The sequence below is a fragment of the Acanthochromis polyacanthus genome, chromosome 3, assembly GCF_021347895.1.
Source record: "Acanthochromis polyacanthus isolate Apoly-LR-REF ecotype Palm Island chromosome 3, KAUST_Apoly_ChrSc, whole genome shotgun sequence".
Taxonomy (NCBI): Eukaryota; Metazoa; Chordata; class Actinopteri; family Pomacentridae; genus Acanthochromis; species Acanthochromis polyacanthus.
In genome coordinates, this window is record NC_067115.1 from 20,433,473 (window position 1) to 20,457,862 (window position 24,390).

Below are 24,390 nucleotides of genomic sequence, written 5' to 3' on the forward strand. Positions count from 1 at the left end.
TGTAGAGACCATCCATTCACCTTTTCTGCACAGAGACACTGCGAGTAGAACCAAAGATCTCAAATTTGGACTCATCAGACTAAAGCACAGATTTCCATTGGTCTATTGTCCATTCCTTGTGTTTCTTGGCATCTCTTCTGCTCGTTGCTTTTTCTTAGTAGTGGTTTCTTAGCAGCTATTTATCCATAAAAGCCTGTTGTCCTCTGAACAGTTGATGTAGAGATGTGTCAGCTCCTAGAACTGTGTGCCATCTATCTGGGCTCTAATCTGAGCTGCTGTTAACTTGTGATTTCTGAGGCTGGTGACTCTGATGAACTTATCCTCAGCAGCAGAGGTGACTCTTGGCGGTCCTCATGTGAGCCAGTTTGGTTGTAGCGCTTGATGGCAAAGATTTCTCTTTAGAGTTGGCCGATGACTAACTGATGGTAAAACAGATAACTTGAAAAAAAAGTTACATAATATTACAACGTGAATCAGTAGACCATGTTCTCCATAAGTTTAAAGTTTGTCTGGTTTTTCTTCCAGTTATTTTTTATGTAAATGTGAAATGTGTCAGGCTGCACAGTGGGCTAGTGGTTAGCACTTTCGCCTTGCAGTGAGAAGATCCCGGTTCGAATCCCGGGCTGGGCCTGGGATCTTTCTGCATGGAGTTTGCATGTTCTCCCTGTGCATGCGTGGGTTTTCTCCGGGTAATCCGGCTTCCTCCCACAGTCCAAAAATATGCTGAGGTTAATTGACTATTCTAAATTGCCCATAGGTGTGAATGCGAGTCTGATTGTTTGTCTGTATATGTAGCCCTGTGACAGACTGGCGACCTGTCCAGGGTGTCCCCTGCCTTTGCCCAAGTCAGCTGGGATAGGCTCCAGCACCCCCCGCGACCCTAATGAGGATAAAGCGGTGTATAGAGAATGGATGGATGGATGAAATGTGTCCATATCTGACAGAAACAGTAGGTGGTCAACTCAGGAGGTACAGTCATGAACAAAAATTTCCATGCTCTTTAATAGACAATGTGTGTCATGGCAGTCCTGAGTTTCTAATAACTCATGTAACTGTTTTTTTTTTTTATATGATGGAATTATTGAAACCTACGTGTCTTTGTCACAGAAAAAGCAAGCATGCATTTTGATTCTTTTATAGATTTATTGAAGGTAATCTAGAAATATGACCAAATATGCTGGGTCAAAAATCTATGTACAGAAATGCTAATATTTGTTTAAACATCCTTTGGCCATTTTCAGCTCAACTACACATTTTTGGTATCTGTCCACAAGCTTCTGGTTGTGTCTTTGACCTCTCCTCGTGACACTATTGATACAGTTAAACTAAGTTTGTTGGCTTTATGACACAGATTTGTTTCTTCATCACATTCCACAGGTTCTTGGTGCGGTTGAAGTCAGGAGACCAGTCTAAGGTCTTAATTCTGGTTGAATTTAGCCATTTAGCCTTTACCATTATTGATGTGTATTTGGTTTAATCGTCTTGTTGGAACATCCAACTACATGCAAAACCTAACCTTCTGACTGATGATTTTAGGTTTTACTGAAGAATGTGAAATGTAATACTCCTTTTTCTTTATTCCATTTACTTTGTGTAAAGCAGCCATTCCACTGAACATGAGCAGTCCCAGAACACAATACTACCATCACCACAGTGTTTGACAGCAGTTTGCTGTTTTTAAAGTTAAAGGCCTTGCTTTTTCTCCTAAAAGCATATTTCTAGTCATTGTGGCTAAATAGCTCATTTTTTGTTCGTTGCTCATTCAGACTCTCCCTCTGTGTTTGTGACTGAGCATGGTGAGTGTATCAGATGAACCCAAATTAAATTGCCTCCCAAGAGTCAGCAGCTGCAGCCACTTGTAATCACTCACAAGAAGTTAAGAGGCTATGCTACTAAGCAAATTTGATTAACACAACTTTCTACATCACCAAAGCTGATAACTGAAGTTACTATATCTATATTTTTGACCCAGCAGATTCATATTTCCAGATGACCTAAAAAAAAAAGAGCCAAAATGCATGATTGTTTTTTGTGACAGAGAGAAATATGTTTCAGTGATTCTGTCATTAAGGATTCTGAGTTATAGGAGTTATTGGAAACTCAGGACTGCCTGTACATGATCTTCACAAGTGTCCGGAAACCTTTATTTTCGGCAGTATGTAGCCCAGAGGTTAGATAAGCGCAAGAGTAGCTTGATTCTTCAAAGTGGCAGTTCTGTCATTTTGCCCACAGGTCTCTCCCACTTCAGCCTTTGTGTTTGTGTATGGGGAGTTTGGATGGGTTCATTGCAAAAGATAACCCCCACATTGGGGTTTTAGAAACTGTTTCATTTTACTCTAATTTGTCAAGAACAATTTGGGTCAGGGATGTTGTGAGGTAATGAAGCAGATTTTTTAAGTTTTGCTGCTGCCTTATGATTTGTTAATTCGCAATTGGTTTTCTCCAAAATATTTATTAAAAACATTTATTTTTATTGAATGAGAAAAAATTCTCAAATACTATTAAAACCTAATGCAGCGACATTCCATTTGACCAACTTCTAATAGCCAGTATCTACAAAACTAATCCACTGAGGCATCTGACCATGGTCAGTATTTTCAAAACTCAAAAGTAGTCTGATCCAAGCTCAAACTGAAAAGTAACGAAGAACTCCACTAAGTTACTATTGATGCCTGCACTTAGACTTCAGTCAAACTATACTATATATAGTTATACTGTTGCAAGAAAGTTTAACACCAGGGAATATGATATTTTTAACATTTTTTGAATTGAGAATTACCTGATGGATCAGCATCACAAGTAGAAACATTAAGAAAACGCATTTATTGATGTAGCAGTTTACTGAGTAGAAGCCAAAAGAGGATTTGCAACATTTTGCAACCAATTATCCAATTTACCATGGCAGAAATCCATACATGTCTATGGTATCAATATTGAGGTATGTTATTGATTTCTCACAGGCAAAGACCACCAAATATCACTTTCGTTCATGGAGCATGGTTGGATGATCGGTTGTTGACTGAAGCAGTGCACATATCAACAGACTAAGACTTGTAGTTACTGTTTTCAAGACACCAAGTAACCAACTAGAAAATTGCCATTCTCACTTATGGTCTTATGCCTCAGTGCACAAATTACTTTGTTTTGTCTGGACTGTGCAGCTTGTTTTAGTTCAAACAAGGCAAAGTGTTGTATTCAGTCAAGCGGACATAATAAGCTTTGGCTTCTTGCCCGCTTATGCCCTTGGGCCACGATTTTTGTCTTATTTTTATCATTTATAGATCAAAAAATCAATTAAAATGTTTAAGTGGATATCACTATTGATGTCATATAGACTCATTTTAAACACATAGAGCCTTTTGATCCTGCCTCATTGAGTTTTTCTTAATTGCTAGTTGCTATGATACTGAGACCTTTAATGCCCTGAAGGAATGTTGACTCTGCAACACCGTCACTAATTAGCCTATGAAAATATTACAGCAACAAAGTCTACAATTAAAAATTCAGCCTTTTTTCCTTTGGAATATTTACATTCTTAAATGTGCCACTAATTATTTCTTGTTCCTCAGTATTAAGATTAAGTGAGCAGGCTCCACTCTGCAAACAAAATATTGAAAAAGGCACGGTTTGGCTTTATAAGCATCAAAAACCAGAAATACACACTACCAGTCAAAAGGTCAGAAGGTTTAGAATGCCTCAATTTTTTTCAGTTTTCATTGAAATTCAAGTAGTTCAAGAACAATGAATAGCTTGAAAGGGTACAAAGGTAAGTGGTGAACTGTTAGAGGGTAAAAAAGGTAAGGCTATTCAAAACTGAAAAATAATTTACATTTCAGAATTATACAAAAGGCCTTTTTCAGCGAACACAAAATGGGTTATCAAATAAAAGCTGTTCTGCAGCAGTGGAGGTTGATCACCAGATAATAAAGCAGAGAGCAAGAGAAGGACACAACAGAGCAATGAAAGGTTAGTAAGGGTGGAATATTTTTTCACAGTAATGTATCAGTACATGATGGTAAATGTCAGCCACCTTTTAAAAGACATGAGGCCACAGGTCACAGGAGCTGCTCTTTCAACAACAGTGAAACCTCCTGCTTCTTTATGAACTCTCTATGTGACCTCTCGTTCTGCGTTCAGTGGTAAAAATGGAGCCAATTCTTCCATCGCTGTAAAGCTTCCAGGCATAAAATAAGAAAAGCACTATTAGAAGTGCACTGATCCACTCTGTGTTTGTAAGTTAGTCAAACTCAGTTTTTTGTGTTTCCAGCATGTACTGCATGTGAATAACAAACTTAAATGCCACTAACATGAAACATACCTACTGAAACAGACCAAAGTCAAGTAAGAAATTCAGCTTGAGTTATTTGTGCTTTCTTGTGTTTCCTCCTTGACCTTCAGCTCCTCCTGTTTGCGTACAGAAAAGGGACACTTTCAAGATTAGAGGGGTTTCTCAGATGCCTCATTATTTTCCTGCAATTGTTGCCATTATTCCCTTGATGTCTAGCATCATTTTAAAGCTACGTCAGACATTTTTAACACGTTGTTTAGTTACCTGTTAGTGGCAAAAACTGTAAATAAAGATGGACATAGCAAGCAATGATGTCACCCAAACAATTTCATCAGATTGCAGTGAATGACTTGGTTAAATGGTTGATGCCATCTTCAGCGGTTGGAGCCAGGACGTTCCCTATGTGGAAAGCACGGGGGAGCATGGAGCGTCTCACTTGAAACTTGATTGGATAATACACCCAGCAGTGTAGAACATTATCAATATTTTGGTTAACAGGCATGATGCTTTTAACACCCTCTGCTTAATGCTAAAATGGCAGGTAAAGTGTATTAAAACTCAAGAAATAATTATTTATTTGTAGAGTAAAAATAGGATATTGGAATATTTTGATGGGTGGTTAGCCCAAATAATGGACAACATGATATGGCTGCACCAAACTTTAATGTTTTCTGCAAGATATTCCAACTATGTGTGGCTGAAAAGCTCAAAGCATTGTTATCATCTGCTACATGGAACTTTAAGTGTTAGCCAACTGCTTGGCCAAGTGGAATAGTTCGTCTGGGATAAATTTCACAAGTAAGTTATGTATTATGACATTTTACAGATGTTGTTTTTTGTGCCCAACTGTTGGGCACAAAAATTATGTTTGGCACATACTATATAAACAATGGTTTCAGTAGGCGTGCATTCAGTGTAATGCTTTTCCACTGCTGCACTTTTCGTTCCTTTAATAATGAGACAAATTTATAAGTTTCCATGAGCAAAAGAACAGAACTAATGTGGAACAACTGTGACACTGGCTTAAAATGCTCAAACTAAAGTAAATAATTGCCTTTTTTATACAGATACAGTATATAATTTGGAGTACAATTAATATACACTACCTAAAACTAACATGTGAATGCACAAGCTGCTATTTTTGCCCCGTATGTTATTGTGGTGACACAATCACGTGTACGTTATGTTGTTTCCATGGCATCAGTCCCACATCAGCTGCAGTGACCAACAATAAGCAATGAAGGGTGTTAGCTATTAATGTGTCAGTCAGTTACTTCTAAGCTGTTGTGCAGGGTTTGGTAAATCCTCATTTTGCCTTTACTGCCTCAACTATTGCATTAGTACATATGTTTGTTTATATTCATGATGCTTTTCAGTATTGTATTAGACCATCTCAAAAAAGGGGACTAAAAGGGGAAATTTCATGCTGTTACACTTTCTTTTATCACAAGTGTATAGTATAATTATTTCGAGGTAAATTTCTTTGTCATTTTTGAGTGTAATTCTAGTCAGTCTAGTATTATACATATTTGCTAATAAAAGTTGGCTAAACAGAAGTCTCATCAGATTAGGTTTTAATAGCATTTGAGAATTAAGCTCATCCAATAAAAAGAAATGTTTTTAAACGTATTTCAGAGTAAATCTGTCTGTCCTCCACTGGCACAAACCGTAGGACAACATCATTATTAGAAGTTGACTAAATAGATTAACATTCAGTTAGGTTTTAATGTTATTTGAGAATTTTAGCTCATCCAATAAAAATAAATGCACTTTTGAATAAATCCATCTGCGAATTAACAAGTCATGCGGCAGCAGCAAACTACGAAATTCTGCTTCACTGCCTCCCAATTTCCCTGCTGCAAATAGTTCGAATGAATAAGAGTAAAATAGAATACGGTTTTAATCATCCCCTTGTGAGGTTTATTGTATGCATTCAACTTAGCCAAACTCCCCACACACAGACACAAAGGCATAAGTTGAGGAGGCCTGAAGGCAAAATGACAGCAGCTTGCATCTGATTTTTACGCTGAAAGCCCTCTTAGTTGTAAGATGCCACTTCACCAGGTTATTGTGTCGTCTAACCAGGGATCCAAACCATTGAGAATTCGTCTACTGGTCTACATCTCTAACCTCTGGGCTACTTACTTCCTGAGTTGCCCACATATTGTTTCTACCAAACCACTCTAATATACCCTAAAATCTAATATATATATATATATATATATATATATATATATATATATATATATATATAAAGAAAGAATACATCTAAATAACTGCAATGCAAATACCAAATGCTTCTAGTAAATGCTTTGAACTGTAGTTCTTTCACGTTATCTGAATAATTTGCATTTTTCCTTGCTTGTCTGACTTTGGTACCTGGTGAACTTTTCATTTAGTTTTCCATTAAAAAAACAAAACATTTCAATCATAAATGTTATGTTTACCAAAACACTTGAAGGTTGAAAATTCAAATTTTGCTGTATTAATTCATATCTTTTGTTCATATTTCTCTTCATCATGCTTGCCATTTACATGGAATACCTTCTCAAAAAAAGGTTGAAAATGTGATATTGTCAGATGTTACGTTTTCTTTTAACATCAGTGAGTTAAACTGAACGTTGAATCTTGACATGATTGACAGATTTAGTGGATTTCTCTGTCACTTTTCAATTTGAGTCTGGAAAAGTCTTGGGTAAGTCCTCCTTCCTAAAGTGAGCCCGCCCGACCTTTGTAGTGTGTTCTTTGTCTGACATCAGTGGCTCATGGCTATTAAAGCAGCTACGAGCAGAGAACAGCCACATCTCAGACCAAACTGTCAGTGTTTGAGTTGCATTGCAGATAATTAGGCACCTTATTTTGACAAAGAAGGTGCAGGTACTAAAAGAAAGATACAGTATCTCTGGCACTGCTTCATTGAACATTCATTGTGGTTTTACAAAAATTGCCAAAAACTGTCGCAACTGGTCAATGCTAAATTAGTGGAAAACTCTTCTATGGTTCACTTTCTTCCTCAGATCCCTCTTGTCTTCTTGTCTCACAGGTTCTACAAGTTCATCAATGTCAGACCATTGGCTTATTAGGCTGACGGGTGACAGTAAAAGAGGCAGTCTGGTGTCTCGTTCTTCCACCACCTGCCCGTCTTCCATACCGGACTCTCCAGAGTCTCCAGTCTTCCTTGACAATGGCTTTAAGGAGGAAAGAGGTAAGGCACCACCTCTAGGTTTTGCTGTTATGTCTTTATTTACCTAGATCTTGCATTTAAATATACAAACTAAAATTTTCCCCTTGTTCGTAATCGTCAGGGGGCTTTGAGAGCAGGCCATTCATCAGGGGTCTTCAGGGGCGCAGTGTGAGCATGAGAGCACCCAGCAAGACTAAGGACACCCTGAGCAAAGTGCTTCCCCTGCGCTGGTCTTTTGGTTCCAAGGACAGACGAAAACCAGAACCAGTGCCTTCCCCGATCCCAGATCCTGCCCCTGCTGAGCTGGTTCAATACTTGGAATCCGGCCGGCGACCCCGATGCACAAAGGATTCAATCGTGACATTGATGAGTGAACCACGTGGATCAAAGGAAGCTGCCGTGGGCCGCGCTGCAGCTGATGTTCGATCCTCCAGCGTGGGGAGTATAAGTTGTGTGGGTAAGGCGGATGAGGAGTTGCCATTTCCACAGGTCCCTGAGGGCCAGAGGCGGTCTTCGGATAAAACAACCAGTCTGAGACGCAACAAGGGGAGCCAGACAAGAGAGGAGAACACAGGGAATATCACCAGTAGCTCTAGCAGTAACACCCTTACCAGGAGGAAGGAAGCCAGGAAGCAGAGCTCCTCCAAATCTTCCCAGGACACTGAGACAAGACGGAGTTCTCGTGCTGGAGTTCAGCCCAGCTACAGTACACCCAGCCTTCATGATGGGACTTTAAGAAGACAAAAGGGGGACAGAACTGATAAGCCAAACCATGGTACATATGAAGAAAACTCTAAGACCAAGAAAGGAGAAGCTCCCAAGAGCCATGAGGGACTGCTGTCTTTCTTCAAAGGTAACTTCCTGAAGAAGGATAAAGAGTCCAGGAAGTCGAAGGAGGGTGAATCAGGGAGAGAAGGAGCTGAGGAAGGAAGCAGAAGGTCCTTATCCAGACTGTCGCTGTCTAACGGAGCAGTAGGAGGCAGAACTGGAGTGGAAGGAGGCAAGTCTAATGGTTCCAGCCATCCAGCTGATGAACTGGCAAACGGGAAGGTGGGTCGCACCATGGCTGACATTAAACGCTCCCAAAGCTCCTCTAACATCCCCACCAAAGCGGAGCAGAGCATGCGACGGACGGCGTCTTTACATCGTAATGGGATGTCTACAACCCCGGCTCCATCACGCAGCCTGACGACGGACAAACCATCTTATGGCACACTGCAAAGGACTCGCTACAGCACAACCTCACTGGGACGCAAAAGGACAGTCCCTGAGTCCAGCTTCTGACACAGAAATATTCAGCATTAGACATCCACGCACAAAGCCTTTTACTTAATATGAAGTCAGTGACATCTAATCTCTGAGATCAAAGCAATAGAGCTCCATTCACAATGATGCGCCTTTTTGTTCCGAGAAAATTAACTGACTCAAGTGGTTTGTTCCATGGAGCCGAGACAAATGAAGGGTTCTTTAATCCTGGGGCATAGAGCAGAGCAAAGTAAGGTGACCTGTCCATCAAATATGTGAATCTATCTCTGTTCTGTTTTTTATTAAATGAAAACAAGTGCCTGAGCAACGAATATGCAGTTTACACCAATGGGTTTATGTCTGTTTGGCAGTGGAAGCACCCAAATACACACACATGCATACAAACATACTACGCATTTGTGTGTGATTAATGTAACGTGAGTTTTGGAATTCATCACTCTGTTTTGAACTCATGGTTGTTGCTTACAATTGAGACACATTGATTGTGTTAATTTTTGACGCTGCAGTTTCTGGTTAACATCGACTATTCCTCTTTGATCTCTTTTTTAATGTCAATTTAAAGGCCGGGATGGCTTTGAACACAAAGCTATGTTTTTATAAAGCATTAGTTTGTGCCCATTTGATTCCAGACTACAGTTGCTGTTTATTTAATTATTAGTAGCTGAGACTGACATTCAGAAAGTTTAAAAGTGCATTTGTAAACTGTGAAGAATAGTATGAATAGAATATCAACCCTAAGAGAATGTTGTAGACCTTTTATTGTAATATCGGTTAACCATGATGATTGGATTACATGTTTTTGTTCTTGTAATACTGCTGTAAACCCACCGCTGTGTTTTGTAATCAGCGGTTTTTTGATCAACTGCTGCGTTTTGTTTTGTAGAGATGGTGGCCACAGCTAGCAAAGAAAAGTGTTTCTGACTTGAAATGGAGCATGTGGCCACATGCTGGCTCCACTGAAGCTGGCAGAATCATTTGGTGTCTTTGAGCCTCATGTTGGTGAATGTGCCTCCCAAGTGGCTGCTCTGCAAAACTACTGATTTTTTCTTTGTGAGAGATTTTCACTAGAACAGGACATTCTCTGCTTTTATTTTTTGCAATCAAGCTTCTTTATAGCAGAGGTGATAAATTTGCAGCCTAACAATGACCACATTTTGCCAGTACTGAGAAAGGAAAATACTTGACAATGCACCAAAATGGACACAAAAATCAGATCTATGGAAGGGAAAAACAATACACATTACAGCATGTATTTCATTTTCCTGTGTCCATTTACTGTTGTCTCACTATACATTAATACAAGCTAACACTAAATAATGTTTATACCAACAGATAATTATGCCAGGAAGTGTGCGTTTGTTTATCTTCTTCCAGCACAATCCATGCCTTAAAATACCACCCGCATTATTACTTTGCATGCATTTATTCATTATGTTGTTAACTATGCAGGTTTTCAGCTCTATTTTGCACTTCTGGTTAGATGCCTCACTAAATTTCACTCCTTGCATACCTGTAGTTTGTGCAATACAATGGCATCATGAAGGATTTCTTGTGCACTTTGCTCTTTTAAAGCTTCAGCTATTATGAATCTTGATTGAATTTATATCTCTTAAGCTTTAATCTGTGTTATATTGACTTATTTTTTACCTTGATCTTCATCTTTTCAAACATCAGCATGCTTCATATTTTAATACTCAGCTGATCAAATGTAGAAAATACACGGTACAGTTAAAAGTGCTTTACTCCACTGAGACTCGAGGAAAAAAAAACACCACTGCTAATGCACATTACATTCTCACCCAGTGGCAATGCAGTTGAACTCATCACAATATGCTTGTATTTAAAATGGGGAAGCTGCTTTTGTTCACTTCTCACTACACTAGAAAAAAAACACATCAGAATGCTGACCCTGAAAGCAAGCATAGAATGTCAGCCTGTGAAATCACAGCCAAATACTGGTTGTAATATCATTTTTGTTGTTACAGAACTGAATCACATAACCTTAAACTTTTGGTTTCCTTATATGTAATCACTGCTTATGCTGCTTCCATTTGTCATCTGCAGAGTTTTGCTGCCTTCAGGTGCAAAACTAGATTGCAAAAACACTCAAATCATGCCGAAAAAAATGTATTTTATACAGCATTTGACGTTTAGATAATTAAGCTAAATTCGCCTTTCTAACCCTCAGATTCTGAAAACACACTGTTATTCAGTATCTGAAAAGTGTTTAAAAATTAACAATGAATGCTAGATTTAAAGTGTATGTATGTGCACATCATGATTTTTTTCCCCTTCATTTGTCATAGGAAATCAGAGAGCCAGACCAAGAGAACAGACGAGATAAATTATTTCACAAAATACTTAAATTACAGGAAGGGAATGGGACTGAGGAACAGAATGAGATTGACTAAGGAAGATTACAGAAGAGGACCTGATGAATAGACTAAAGAAGGCTTCCACTAGGGGCCAGGGGCCACAGCGACCTTCTAGAGAAATACAAGGAATTACTGGTAAAGTGTGTGAAAGGTGCACGCTAAGCAATACACGATGCAAACTAGAATGCTAAGGGGTGATCAGAGATCTCACAACTAAAAAAAGCTATCACACAACTGGCCACTAGCCTGCGTACAACAGAGGCAATGCTACTTAGCTGGCCATAGGGAGAGTGGTCAGGGGATTTGCAGATATTCTCAAGCTGGGGCTGCCAGGGTGCAGATCCGTCAACCGTGGCTGAAGATGAATCAGGATCCAAACAGGTAGGGAGTTTGTTGGAGGCTTCAGCAAGGGAAAGGAGGTCTAGGCAGGGAAGCGCACGGATATTAGAAGAGAAGTAGGTTAGTAAGAGCACAATAAAACGCCAGCAGAGTAACTTGAGCTGAGTTGACTAACTGTTGGTTGTTCAATGGTCCGGCAAAGAGTGGTGATCTGAGTTCATCTTTTATGGCAGGTGGTGATAGTGAGAAGGTGAGCCACTCCCTGCAACAAGTGTCCTCACTCAGCTGATTATCCAATCGAAGCCTCGCGCGTGCACATGCACGCCTCACTCACACCAAGATGAAGGGGAGGGAGAAGGATAGATAACATCTTTTGAGTGTACTTAACCACCATTGAGGTTTGCATCAACCTTCATATTGGAGATGAGAGCAAGGTCCTCACTATTGTTTGTGATATCAGCCTCACATCTACAGAACTCTTTGATTTTGAAGTGAGTGAGGGTATCTGATGGTCGTTAGGCTTGTTTTTCGGGGGGGGGGGGGGGGGGGTTGTGTTTTTATATCACATTATCAACTCAGTCTAGATATGAAGTAACCTCACCTGATAACTGTCACTAAGACAAGCAAATCTAGAGTAAAAGTTTAATTTGCAGATGCTATATTTAGTTTAAAGCTTTTCACAATGCCTCTGTTTCATTTCATATTACCAAGCAATACTGACACCGAAAGCCCTTCTTGTTTCTGAACCTGTAAGGATTATGTATTAATGAATGTACATCACCATTACCTGGCTCCATGTGCCATTGTTCTACTTTCAAGTTAAACACTGGAGCCAATGTGTTTTGTATTCATGCCAAGGACACAACAAGCTGTTGTTTCTGATTGACACCGACACTATAGAGCAATATACTTCAGTGGCACATGCTTTTTTTTTAATTTCAGAGGAAATAGTATGGTTGCACGCGAAAGTAGGAAGCAGACATATTTTGTTGGCACGTGTTCAGTGTTTTGGAGAGAGTCTACTACTTGTAGAATTTGTTGTTCACAGTTTTCAAATTTATGTCTAAAAAAATCCCCACATTGTATGAGTGTCAAGAAAAGGAGATGTTTCAATTCTCTTTGCTTTCGGCGTCATGTTCAGCCATCACAGTGTACCAACCCTTTCAACACCTGTCGATGCTCATTAGTGTTCAGGTGCCATTGCAGAATGGCTCATTGTGCCCTGGCCTTTTAGTGTTTTCTCTCTTTTCATGACTCAAGCTAAAAAAAAGACAACTATCCTAGATATACTCATTAGTCATAGCTTTGGTTTGGACTGTACTACTGCATTTTAAATCTCAAGGGGCCTTTAATTTCTTCTCAGATTTTTTCTGTTTCTGTCACAAAAAATTGTCATATACGTTATTCCCTAAGCAACATGAACATTTCTGAAAATGTTTAATTAAACCATGGCATGGTTTTGCTTTTGAAATGTGAAGAGGATTGATTGGGCTTCATATTCACTGGCCCAGCCATTCACCTGTCCTTGAGACTGGTTGACAAAGATCCAGTTTTATTTAAAAAGACAAGTAGCACATTCTACAGAAAAGGCCACAACCGCTGTAATCACACAGTTGATAGAACAACACTGTAGGTGAGCAGTTGTGCTCTAAATAGCCGTGCATTCAAAAAATATATAAGTTGGGGTTAACTTGTCAGAGTAACAAAAGAGCCAGAGCTAGATTTGCCAGAGAACCATTATAGAAGCCTATCATTCATGTCTTTTCTGTAAGTTTTCCCAAGTTACTAACTCTCCAATATCTAATGTAAAACACCAAATTATACTGCAGTTTGTTCTGTTTTCTGTTTCTTTTGATGTTTCTCAAAACAAGACAACAGATTGCATATTTCTTCATCCAGTGCCGAGGCAAAGAGTTTAAATGTGGACACAAAGTCTTTTGGTTTTCTCAACATGGCTCATTCCTCATGGAGCAACACCTACGCAGCGTTTACTTTGCCAAACTGAGCACTTCTGTGTTAACACTATACTTTTATGGTGGCAAGGGGATTGAATAAGTTTTATATGCAATTTTCTACATTTTCTAAAACAAATCTATGTATATATTTGTGGATATGGACAGAAATGTGTGTGGGTGTGCGTGTGAGAGAGAAAAAGTGAACAAATACGACCAGTGGTTGGGAATAAGATGTATCCAAATGAACTGACTCGCAATGTATTCCATTGTTTTGTGTAAGGGTGTAACAAGTACTTTTACTGTTTCTGCCTGAATTGTCTTCTGTATATGATGGTATATATACATATATATATTTGATATATTATTTTTTTCAACACAACAAATAAAAATATGTTATTTATGATCATGGCCTTCAGTCAACAGCTTTTAAATGCTTGATTTAAAAAAAATGATTTGAGAAATGTATAAAGAGAGATTTTATCAACCATGAAGTGATGTGTTTTTTGTTTCAAATCAAGGAGGTGTGACTAAATTTTAAAAGAAACGTTTTGCTTGTTGTTTATCAAATCCCCAATTAAATAGAGAGAGAGATCAGGGGCTTTTGATGCCATCCTAATGTGCATAAATTTAAATATCAAATGTAAAAGTACTTATTATGCAGCCTGATTTCTCATCATTTTAGGATCTTTATCTACAAGTCAGCTGAGGAGAGATACAGGTAAAATAAAATAAAGGGGTGTGTGATATAAATGCCCAGATGGAATCAAAACACAGTGGTCATTAGGAGCATAAAACAAAGTATTAGGAGCTAGAATTACCTCAAACTTTCACTGAGGTGAGCATAAACTTAAATATATGTACATATTTTAGAGACAAAGTTATCAGTTATTCAGTTTAATCAACAGTGCACTGATCTACAATCAACCTATTGAAAGTCATTTTTCAATCTGGTGGAAGCTTCTCCCAGCTACTTACAAATGAACTATTTCCTGCTTTTCTTCATCAATATTAAATTAAACTGTAACTCTTTGGGTATTACTCTGTCATTTCCTTCATAAATCAATTATTTTAGGAACTGCCTTTAGGTTTTAGGAAAGTGCAACGGTTATTCCCTTCGCTGTTTTATCAACCAAGGAAATCCAATGTTAAAGCTATAGCAAATGCTTTTTTGGCCACTTCAACTTCAGCTTTGATGCTGAAATCTTGTTAACTATCTGTTGCTCAGTCAAATATCGAGCAGTGTGGGATTTAGCAACAAAATTACAGATGTAGTGACAACTCCCAAAAAAGGCTAATTTATTAGAACAATAAATAATCAAGTCATAAATATAAAACTGTTTTTAGGATGAAGTGTGCAGAATGAAACTGCTCTCAAGTCCGGCGCTGCTGCAGTGGATACATCTGTATTGATTAGATGGCAGCAGAATGCGGATGGAATAAGTGCTGTCTTTGAGTGTTCTTTGGGGGTCACGTAGACTCTTCATCTCACCAGTATCAATGATGCATGCTGGGATAGACGGCTTCGTGAGCGAGTTTAATCAGCAGCTACAGAGCCTTCCTGCCACCGGCCACACGCATCCCAAACCAGTTTGTGATGTTTCCAGTTAAGATTCTTCCTATTGCTCCTCTGTAAAGGTTATCAAGAACTTGGCTTTGGAATTTTTCCTTGTTTGGCTTCTTTAAGAAGTGACTTAATTTCTGAGCTGTCATTTTCACAACAGAGATATTCAATGACCATGGAAGGTTCTTTGAAATTTATTCAGTGTTATTTATATAGTGCCAATTCCTAACAGAAGTGCACCTCAAATAGTAAGACCAGAATTCCATCCATCCATCAAATATACACCGCTTAGTCCTCATTAGAGTGGGGGGCTGGAGTCTATCCCAGCTGACTTAGGGTGAAGGCAGGGGACACCCTGGACAGGTCACCAGTCTGTCACAGAGCTACATATAGAGACAAACAATCACACTCACATTCACACCCTTTTTCATGCTGTCACCAATTATATTTTCCCGTCTTCAGTTGTCCTACACAGTTATCACACAGCATCTCAAGGATGCATGCAAGTAAAAGGAGATAGAAACTGGAACTTTATGTATCTGAAATCTGAAAAATGCAGCATCACTGCCAGCACAGGAGGATAATCTGCCCCATATATAACACTTAATCTGTTAGTGCAGTTCCAATCAGCTCAGATAAAGATCAGTGTTGAATTTAGCCAGCAGAGAGAAAGATTAGAACCATAGCCATTCTGCACGTTTCTTCTACAGAGTAAGCAGATCTTTTGTGAAAGTTAATTGGGGAACTGCTGTTTGACTTTACTTAATGTTTACAATGGGATAGTTGAAGGTTTCTGTGGTTTGTGATGTCTGTTTCTCCTTGAGGCAAGTGTTATACTGCCAGACAGTCTGCTCAGTGAAGAGAACAGAGGAGACTGGAAGTAGATTTTTATACACTTATTCTTGGTCTCAGAGCAGTTAGTGAGCAACCTGCTGAACCTGCATTTTACTAATACTCATTTAATATTAAAGCCATCAGTAGATTGAAAAAGCACTGATGCTTCTAATGACTTCCTTCATATAATACCTTGAGATATTAAAATGTTCCTCAAATGTCTATTCAGTGACTTTTTTTTAAACCTCATCCTACCTACAGATTCCAGAGGTAAACTTTCTGTCATATCTAATAGGTGCTTTACTTTATCATTCCAAGTTGTCATGACTGCGTAAATCAGTTTATTGTTGACTTCATGCCATTTTTGTTGGTCTGTTTCTCTCTCAAGTAATGCTTTTTAATTTCTTGGAGTCCTGGAGAAGCGCGGTCAAACACTTTCTGCTAGTGCAGTTTTAATAGATCCAACTGTTCGTTGAGGTCATGTTTGTCATGGGTCCTGAGTTAAAGTGACACACAAGATTTAAGGTTAGGGGCTCTGTTAACAGCCTTAGACACTGCTTTATGTCAGCGTCTTATGGCAATCAAATTGAATGTTCAGGTACTGCTGTACCAGATAAGATGTACATGAGTGGCATGCAGTTAGAGTCAGAGAAAAAAAGCACAAATGTAGTCTTTTTTTCAGGCTGCCAAGGGTTCTCTCAGAGCTCCAGGATATAGAATATGTTTCTTTAACACAGCTTTGGATTACATCTGTGCTGTGTTTTTAGGCAACTCCGTGGTAGAAACATCACCTATGGCCAGATTATATCAATACAAAATTTAAAAAGTTTACTCGAATTTACTGAAAACAAAAATCATACCAGAATCAGAAGATGCAAAATGAGCATTGAAGAACTCATCTTGCTTTTTTTTTTAGTTATAGCTGCAGTTTTTATTAAATAGAAGCATCTATTTTCATCTTACACAATATGCACATTAACTGTAACTTTACTAAAATAACTTTAATATTTTTTTCTCCCATATTATCTAATTAATAATACTTTGAGAAGAAATCAGTTAATATTTTTGCTGTCATGTTTCTGACAGTAGTTCATTTAGTCAGCAGTTGTTGTTGGACAAGGGTTCACGTAGTACATAATAATGCATAATTTGGAAATGTTTCATGTTTCTGTTACATTTAACTCAACAAAAAATGATTGTAAATTGTTGATACAATGTTTTCTGTGTCTCGAGGAGGGAGAACCAAAATATTAGGCCAATGAAAATGGCTTGGAGACTGCAGCTAGGAGGAATGACGGCGGTGATGTGGTCCTGGTGAAGGACACCAGCTGTCTCTGTTCAGCCTGAATCCTCAGAATTCACTTCTGTTTCTTTCTTATCTTGCGTCACTGCTGACATTGTTCAAAGCCCCCTTTTCAAAGCAAAATAAAAAACATTAGGAAACCACCATGTCATTCTATTGAACAGTATTTCAAGCACATTCTCTTCAATAGATAAAGCTGAATGACACATACTTTTTGTACTTACGGTTTGCAACCATGTCATTCCATCATAACAGACTTAATGGTCTTTGTCTTTATTTTCAACTGCCTGACAGAAGCTGCCCTTTTTTTAAAAAGGAAATTCAGAAAACTGTAACAACTGACACACAATCACCAGATAAGCTAATTTGTGTTGTATAATTCATGTTTCCATTACCAATTATCATTAAGTAATCAAGCATTTTAAGTATATATCTTGTAAATGCATTTGTATTGTAAGCAGAATTGAAAGTCGAAGGAAAAATGTGTTTCATCTGTACATCGCAGATTTCCACCTACACAGAGCCCACCAGGTTGCAGTGAGCACAGCCCTGCAGAATCTTATTGACCCAACCAGCCTTAAAAATTAAGTAATCTATTCCTAGATGTACTCCTTTAAGCTTTGCCAAGATTGTAAATCCTTCATGACAAGGCACTTGGCATTAGCACCTCATCGTATTTCAAACCTTTCAATGCTACACTGTCAAAAGGAAAGTAAACGTGAAAGTCAGATCTGTCACATTTGAGACTTGTGATGTCTTGCAGAAGCATTTCAGCAGATGTACAGTATTATTTATAACAGTCAGAGCAGTGATTTCTCCCTCCTACAGCCGTACACGGCCAACTCATTCAACATCAGAGACTAAGTGCCAAACACGCATCAAGTAGACCCAGCATCCGTTGGCCGTGATTCTTATAACTATGACTTGAGCACCTCTTCATACAATTGTGCAATTTCCTGAAGTATGTATGGGTCAGGAGGTCAGTTGCTTTCTACTGTTGTTTGTTCACACATATCTGTATCTCTTAGATTGAGGCAGAGAAGAAAACGTGTTGGTAGGTCACGCTGGCCACCGCTTTAGGCCGTGCTAGCATAATTTTTTTTTGCCAGTTCTGTGCTAGCAAAGTATTGCAACATTTGCTGAATGTGTTGGTAAAACAGTTTGCACTCCTGGTCCCAGGATGATTATCACACACATATATCCCCCTCTGGATGAACTGTAAGATGTTAATCCTTAAGGAGAAATAATTTCTGCATTGCACCATTGTAAATCATTTAAATATAACACTGAGTATAAGAATAATGTTTTCTTTGTGATTTAGGTGAATTTTTTCTTTCAATATTCAGAGTGAGGCATGAGCAATTGCTTTACTTTGCGACTTAGCAGGCCGTTAGCTATCGGACACATGATGATTCTCCATAAAAGTAGCAATTTAACAGCATTCACTCCCTGGATTACTCCATCCCAGCTGGTCTACTTTGCCTAGTCCTGCATAAAATTGTTAATTTTCCTGTGTGCTGATGCACCCCAAAGCTTTGAATTTGGAAAGTAGTGTTCCACAGAAAGCATGAAGCACTGGTGATTTTGACTTGCGTCGTATCCTGTTAAATTGTTGCCTATAATTCAGTCAGAGAAGCACTGTAGCTTCACACAAAGTGATCTTGAAAGGAGATGGGGCAGGAGGATGGAGTGGAGTCAAGTTGACAGCAAACATCTGTATTTATTAGTTGTTTTATTTGTTGTTGGTGGTGGTGGCCCTTCAGAGCTGCTGTTGTGATTGCACATGGCAAAAACAAGTAAAACATAGGTCTTATTCATTTAGTCGTTTGAAGAAGCCCATGACAACTTTTTTTTTCAAGCTACTGTGGGGAAAGTTTTCACACTGAAAATGGATTCTATCAGTTCAGCAATATTCTGAAAGCACTGACATCAAACTGGTCATCAGTAGCCATTTGAAAAGCCTTTTTGCTTCGATTCCAAAAACACTTCCCCAAATCGGAGAAGAGGCCTGGAGACAGCAAATGAATCTTTGCCCATTTAACAACTGAGACAACTGCAGTCAGGGTAACACCTATTTAAAATGTCAACAGACCTCTGGTCAGCAGTTCCTTTAAATATAGCTACAGTCTGGAGGAGGTGTGTGTATGAAACACTTGTTTGTGAAGTTCTGAGTAGCTTTTCAGGCACAGAGCACACAGTAAAGAGGATATTTTATATTTTGCAGCTCTGCTAAGTGACAAATACAGGAAAGTTTGCACCCCTTCAGATGGTTGTGCATCTGCCTCTATTGATCAGAGCAATGTTGTCTGAGACAAGAAATTGACAAAGGGACAAATACCAGCAGAGGTGTCAATTGACATTGTGGACACAAGTGTGACACAAAAAGTAATGCGGTCTCCCTGGTAACACCTGAGGGTTTGAGTCAGACCTGGAACAGTCATTACCATGCCGATAAGGTTCTAATGGAATGGAAACTTGACAGTAAATTGTAAATGGTTTTGACTGCATCCCTGTTCATATGGTTACCCATCATACAGGCACAGTCATGGCAGTAATTTAGAGGAGTGAGCAGTTTTACTGGAGCTACTCAGTGGGTGTCCTTTATCAGGAGTTAATGGACGCTCTGCTGCCTCAGAAACCAGTATTAACCTCTGCTTTATATTAGCAAAAGAAATGGAGTCCTCTCTCCACTCATTACTTGTCTTAAAGTCAAAGTCAGGTGACAATCCCATGTGTTAAGGATGAAACAATATTGCTAAGAACAAACAGTGATTGCAATAATAAATCAGGGTTCAAGGCTACTTTATTGATACCTGTGGGTAGATTTGTTGTGCAGAAAAAATGACTGCATCTGGCATTCTGTTACAAAACAGACGTTGAACCTGACAGGCAGGTACTTGCTCGAGTGACAAGACAAAAGACAAAAAGTGCTGAATGTTCCATCATTCCACTAACATAGCAACAATGATAGGTAAAAAGATAAGATAAATAAAAACACAACACAATAATAAACTTTAGGAAAAAATCTATCTGTGGGATAAAAACATAATGATGTTCAGTCGTCGTATGATTTCTGACGGATAAGTCCAGATAAGTCCACAGCAGTGGCTAAAAGTAATAGTAATAAAGTGCAAATAAGATAAGATAAGATAATCCTTTATTACTCCCCGTGTCCGGGGAAATTTCCCATGTTACAGCAGCATCCATTCATCATTCATACATCATACAGTAGAGCAACAATAGCAACAATAATCAACCATATATTGATAATCATAATAACAATCACAATATGTCCAGGAGTGTAGGATGGGAAAGGTGGCTTATGGAATGATGGCTTATGGAATGATGTGAAGTACGGGAGAACTGTGCAGATTATGTGGTGAGGGATTGTGTGACAGAGTCCAGTTGGGACTACAAACCTCCGTTCAGATGGAAGAAGCTGAAATTCATCACGTAGAGGCTGGGAGTCATTTCTAAGAATTGATAAAGCCGTCCTCTGCACCCGTTTAGTGTACAAGGAGGCTGGACAAGAGTGTGACTCACCCATCAGGCGACTGGACCATCTCACTGTCCATGAACCATGCCCCCAAGCAAAAAGATCGAACAGACTCAATAAAAGAACAATAAAACAGAGTCCAGATTGTTTGGTCAGTGTGGAAATGTGCAAGTTTTCTAAGCAGTGAAGGCACTGATGGCCCTTTTTGCAGACAGATTTGCAGTTTTCATCAAAATTACATTTTTCATCAATCCTGATTCCAAGGTAAATGATTGCACTTTCTCTATTTTCTGACCTTCAATTAAAGTGAGTCTGTGCCGTTCTTGTTGTTTTCAATGTTTTGTATCAGACGCTTACTGTCATTTTAAATTGTTCAGCATGTTTTAAACCAGACACAGTGCTGTGCCTGTAAAAAAAAAAAAAAAAACGTCTTCACCTCCTATAGAAGTTTTCCTCTTTAATTGCTTTTTTAACATTGAATAATGGTCATTTGTAAATGTTTTTACAAGTATTTGCAAAAAAAGTACTTATTAATGTCAGCGTGAAAGCAATTTCATACAAAGTAATGCTATCCCTCGTACACTAACTGTTAGCTAACATTGTGACTTTCAGCATCAACTGGCTGCTTAAAAGGGGTTGAATTCTTGCTTGTGCTCAGTAATTTTACATTTTATATTTGTAACAAATTGATATTTCTTTGGAGAAATCTGTTCTGACTGATGTGAAAGAGTTGTTTTTATGGAAATTCAATGTTGAACAGCAATGAAATTGGAAAACTTCAAAAGAGGTGACTACATTTACTTTATTTGTCTGTTTATCTAATACAGTGTCCATGAGCTTAGACTGAGCCTCAGATCCCTTCTGAAAAATTATATTCTGTTTTTTTGTGCTGCATATTTACCAGCCCCCACCTTCACATGATTATGTTAACGCATTCAGCTGGCAAGTCCCTGAAGATCCACTTGAATGGCATTTCTACCTGTGCTCTCCAGTTGCATGGAGTATTATCTGGCATTTCTTCCTCATGTACCTGTTTCCAGCACAGAAGATTCAAGATTGTAGAGAGCTTTTCGGAATCTATAGGTATAATAGAGGTTGTTATGTGCTAAAATAGAGAATATGGAAAGTCTCTAATTGCAAAAAAAGTAGCTAACTGCATTCCAGTTAGCTGTGAGGAAATGATCACCCTTCAAGATGATGACCTGACTTGGACTTATTACATTAACCAGTATTCAAGATATTTTAGCATTCTTCTGCTACTGGCAATTCACTGGTAGTAAAAGTGTCATGTAACAGTATAAATACATTTATGGCATGAAAGTTTTTAAGAAGGAAAGAACGTTTTTTTTAAAAATCAGGTCTATTTGTCAACACAGCAGGCGCAAGTATAATTTGGTAAATCTGCTTTTGCGTTCATGTAAAGACACAAACTAAACCAAGTCTCTTATTGAGCACCGAGAAGATTCCCTGTAGGGTGAAACAAAGTCCAGTTTCATTGAGCTAAAGATTCAAATAGCATTGCCTCCAATTAAATGTCTTTGACCCTTACTCTAAATTTATCATATCTGCATCCATTTGAATTTAATTTCTTAACGCTTCCATTAAAGTTTTGGCAGACACAGCTCATTGCATCTCACACTCCACTCCTTAAATATTTATCCCTATCTATTAGTGACTGACAGACTTAAAATCTATCAGCTCTACACTATTTCCCAAAAGTTACATTTCAGCTTATAACATCAAATTTGTTGTAAAGTAATGCTTTCTGGACTGTAAGTTTGAGGAAATCTTTTGTTTTCTTGCAAAATAGTTGACCTTGTGATGCAAAATTCACTAACAACAATATCACTCAGCATTTTTGTAACATTTAAGCAAAGTTAAAATAGAAGAAGTCTACAGTGACTAACTCCATAACATGAAAGGTTGGTCAGAAATGGTGCATCCCTTAAGCTGTGTTCTTTTGTTCCCGGAGCATCACCACACCTCATATCCCTCTTTTTCATAGATTTGCTACAGCTTTGAAACCGCTAAAATGTATAACACCGATCTGTTGGGAAATCTTTGGTCTTGGCATTCATATGGATGTTTATTTTTTGACCTTTGTCGCCTTTAGTCGATAGGTGCAGTGGAGACAGACAGGAAAGGAGGGAGAAGACACGCAGCACAGGGCTGTGAGCGGGAATCAAACCCAGGCCACTGCATCGGGAACCAGCCCCTGTAGCCCCTGGGTCGTTCACTTAACCCGTTGAGCTATACAGGTGCCCAAATATGGATGTTATTTTGATATATGCCATCCACCTAAATGTTGTTGCAGACCACATACACCCCTTCATGGCAATGACACTCCACCAACAGCATCAGCCTCTCCAAGCAGAAGAATACATTCAGTCAAACTTCTCAGAAATTGGTTTAGGAACTTCACAAAGAGTCAAAGGTGTTGATTTGTCTTACAGACTCTTCAGATTTCCATCCCATTGAGCATCCTCACAACCCACAGGGACTAAATGACAGCCATAACAGACCTCCAGATGTTGTGGGTGCGATGCCACTAAGTCATTTATTTTTGTTTTCTTTTTCTTGGGGTTTGTCCTCTCTGCAGTCAATTCAAACTGATTTTTGATTTGCAGTTTATTGTTCCTTTGTTTCTCTCTCAGCCTTTTCTGTTTTTGGCCTGCCCTCACCTCAGCCAGTTGTTGCAGATTTTCTGAGATAGGTTCTGCCAAAGTTTTTTTCTATGAAGGAAGTTTGATGTTTTTTTCTTTTAAAGGAAAAGGAACCATTGTTAGGTTTCTCTATGTAGCATAATATTGTAAGGTTTTGACCTTAACATACACAAAAGTTATAGAACGCCCCAATTTTTCCATTTTTTTTAGTGCAAGTCCATTGAATAGCTTCAAATGGTACAAAGGTAAGTGGGGAATTCTCAAAGGTTAAAAAGGTGAAGCTACCCAAAATTAAAAATAATGCACATTTCAAAAGTATAAAAAAGATCTTTTTCAGGGAACAAGAAGTACGTTAACAACTTAAAGCTGTTCTGCAGTGATGGAGGTTAATCAAGCCTTGAAATTCGGAGCTACCAAATCCTACAGGTGTCCCAATGTTTCTTGATTACTTACAACCTCCTCTGTCTGCATAAAAGTAGTGTTGGAACATACCATGGTACCATACCCTCCAGAGCATTATTTGAACAGTACTGTACTGCAGAAAGTAGTGTGTTGCTGTAAAAATGGTGAGGAAAAGGCAATTAACAATGGAAGAAAGAAAGACCATCACAACACTTAAAATGTAGGTCTTTTGTACAGAGAAATTGGGAAGAAAGTCAAGGTGTCAGTGAGTACAGTCTTCTTCACCATCAAAAGGTGCTCAGAAACTGGAGGAAACTTTGAAAGGAAGTGATCTGGAAGACCCAAAGCCACAACAGAATCAGAAGAAAAATTTCTCAGAGTAAACAACCTGGTGATAGGCAGCTCACAGAACAGCAGCTTCAAGCACAGCTTAATAGTGGTCATAGTGCGCAAGTCGTAGTTTCAACTGTGAAGAAAAGAATTGGAGCTGGAGGTTTGACAGGTCGAGTTGCAGCAAGAAAGCCATTGTTATGACGTCGAAGAAGATAAAGGCTTGCTTGGGCCATGAAACACCACCAATGGACTACTGAAGACTGGAAAGGGTATTATGGACTGATGAATCAAAATTTGAAATTGAAATCTGGCTCATCACACTGGATTTTTGTGGACCATAGAATAGGAGAAATGATAGTTCCTCAGTGTGTGACATCAACTGTCAAACATG

General features: G+C 38.7%; 1 protein-coding gene across 1 annotated transcript in view; it reads left to right on the forward strand.

Moving 5' to 3' along the window:
* The window catches only part of usp43a (ubiquitin specific peptidase 43a), a 146,433-nt gene extending 132,539 nt beyond the window's left edge, over positions 1 to 13,894 (forward strand). Inside the window, 2 exon segments of the mRNA XM_022199008.2 lie at positions 7,332 to 7,493; positions 7,594 to 13,894. Of these exon segments, the coding sequence (XP_022054700.2) occupies positions 7,332 to 7,493; positions 7,594 to 8,756 (1,325 nt within the window). The 3' untranslated portion in view covers positions 8,757 to 13,894.
* The last annotated feature ends 10,496 nt before the right edge of the window (positions 13,895 to 24,390 follow it).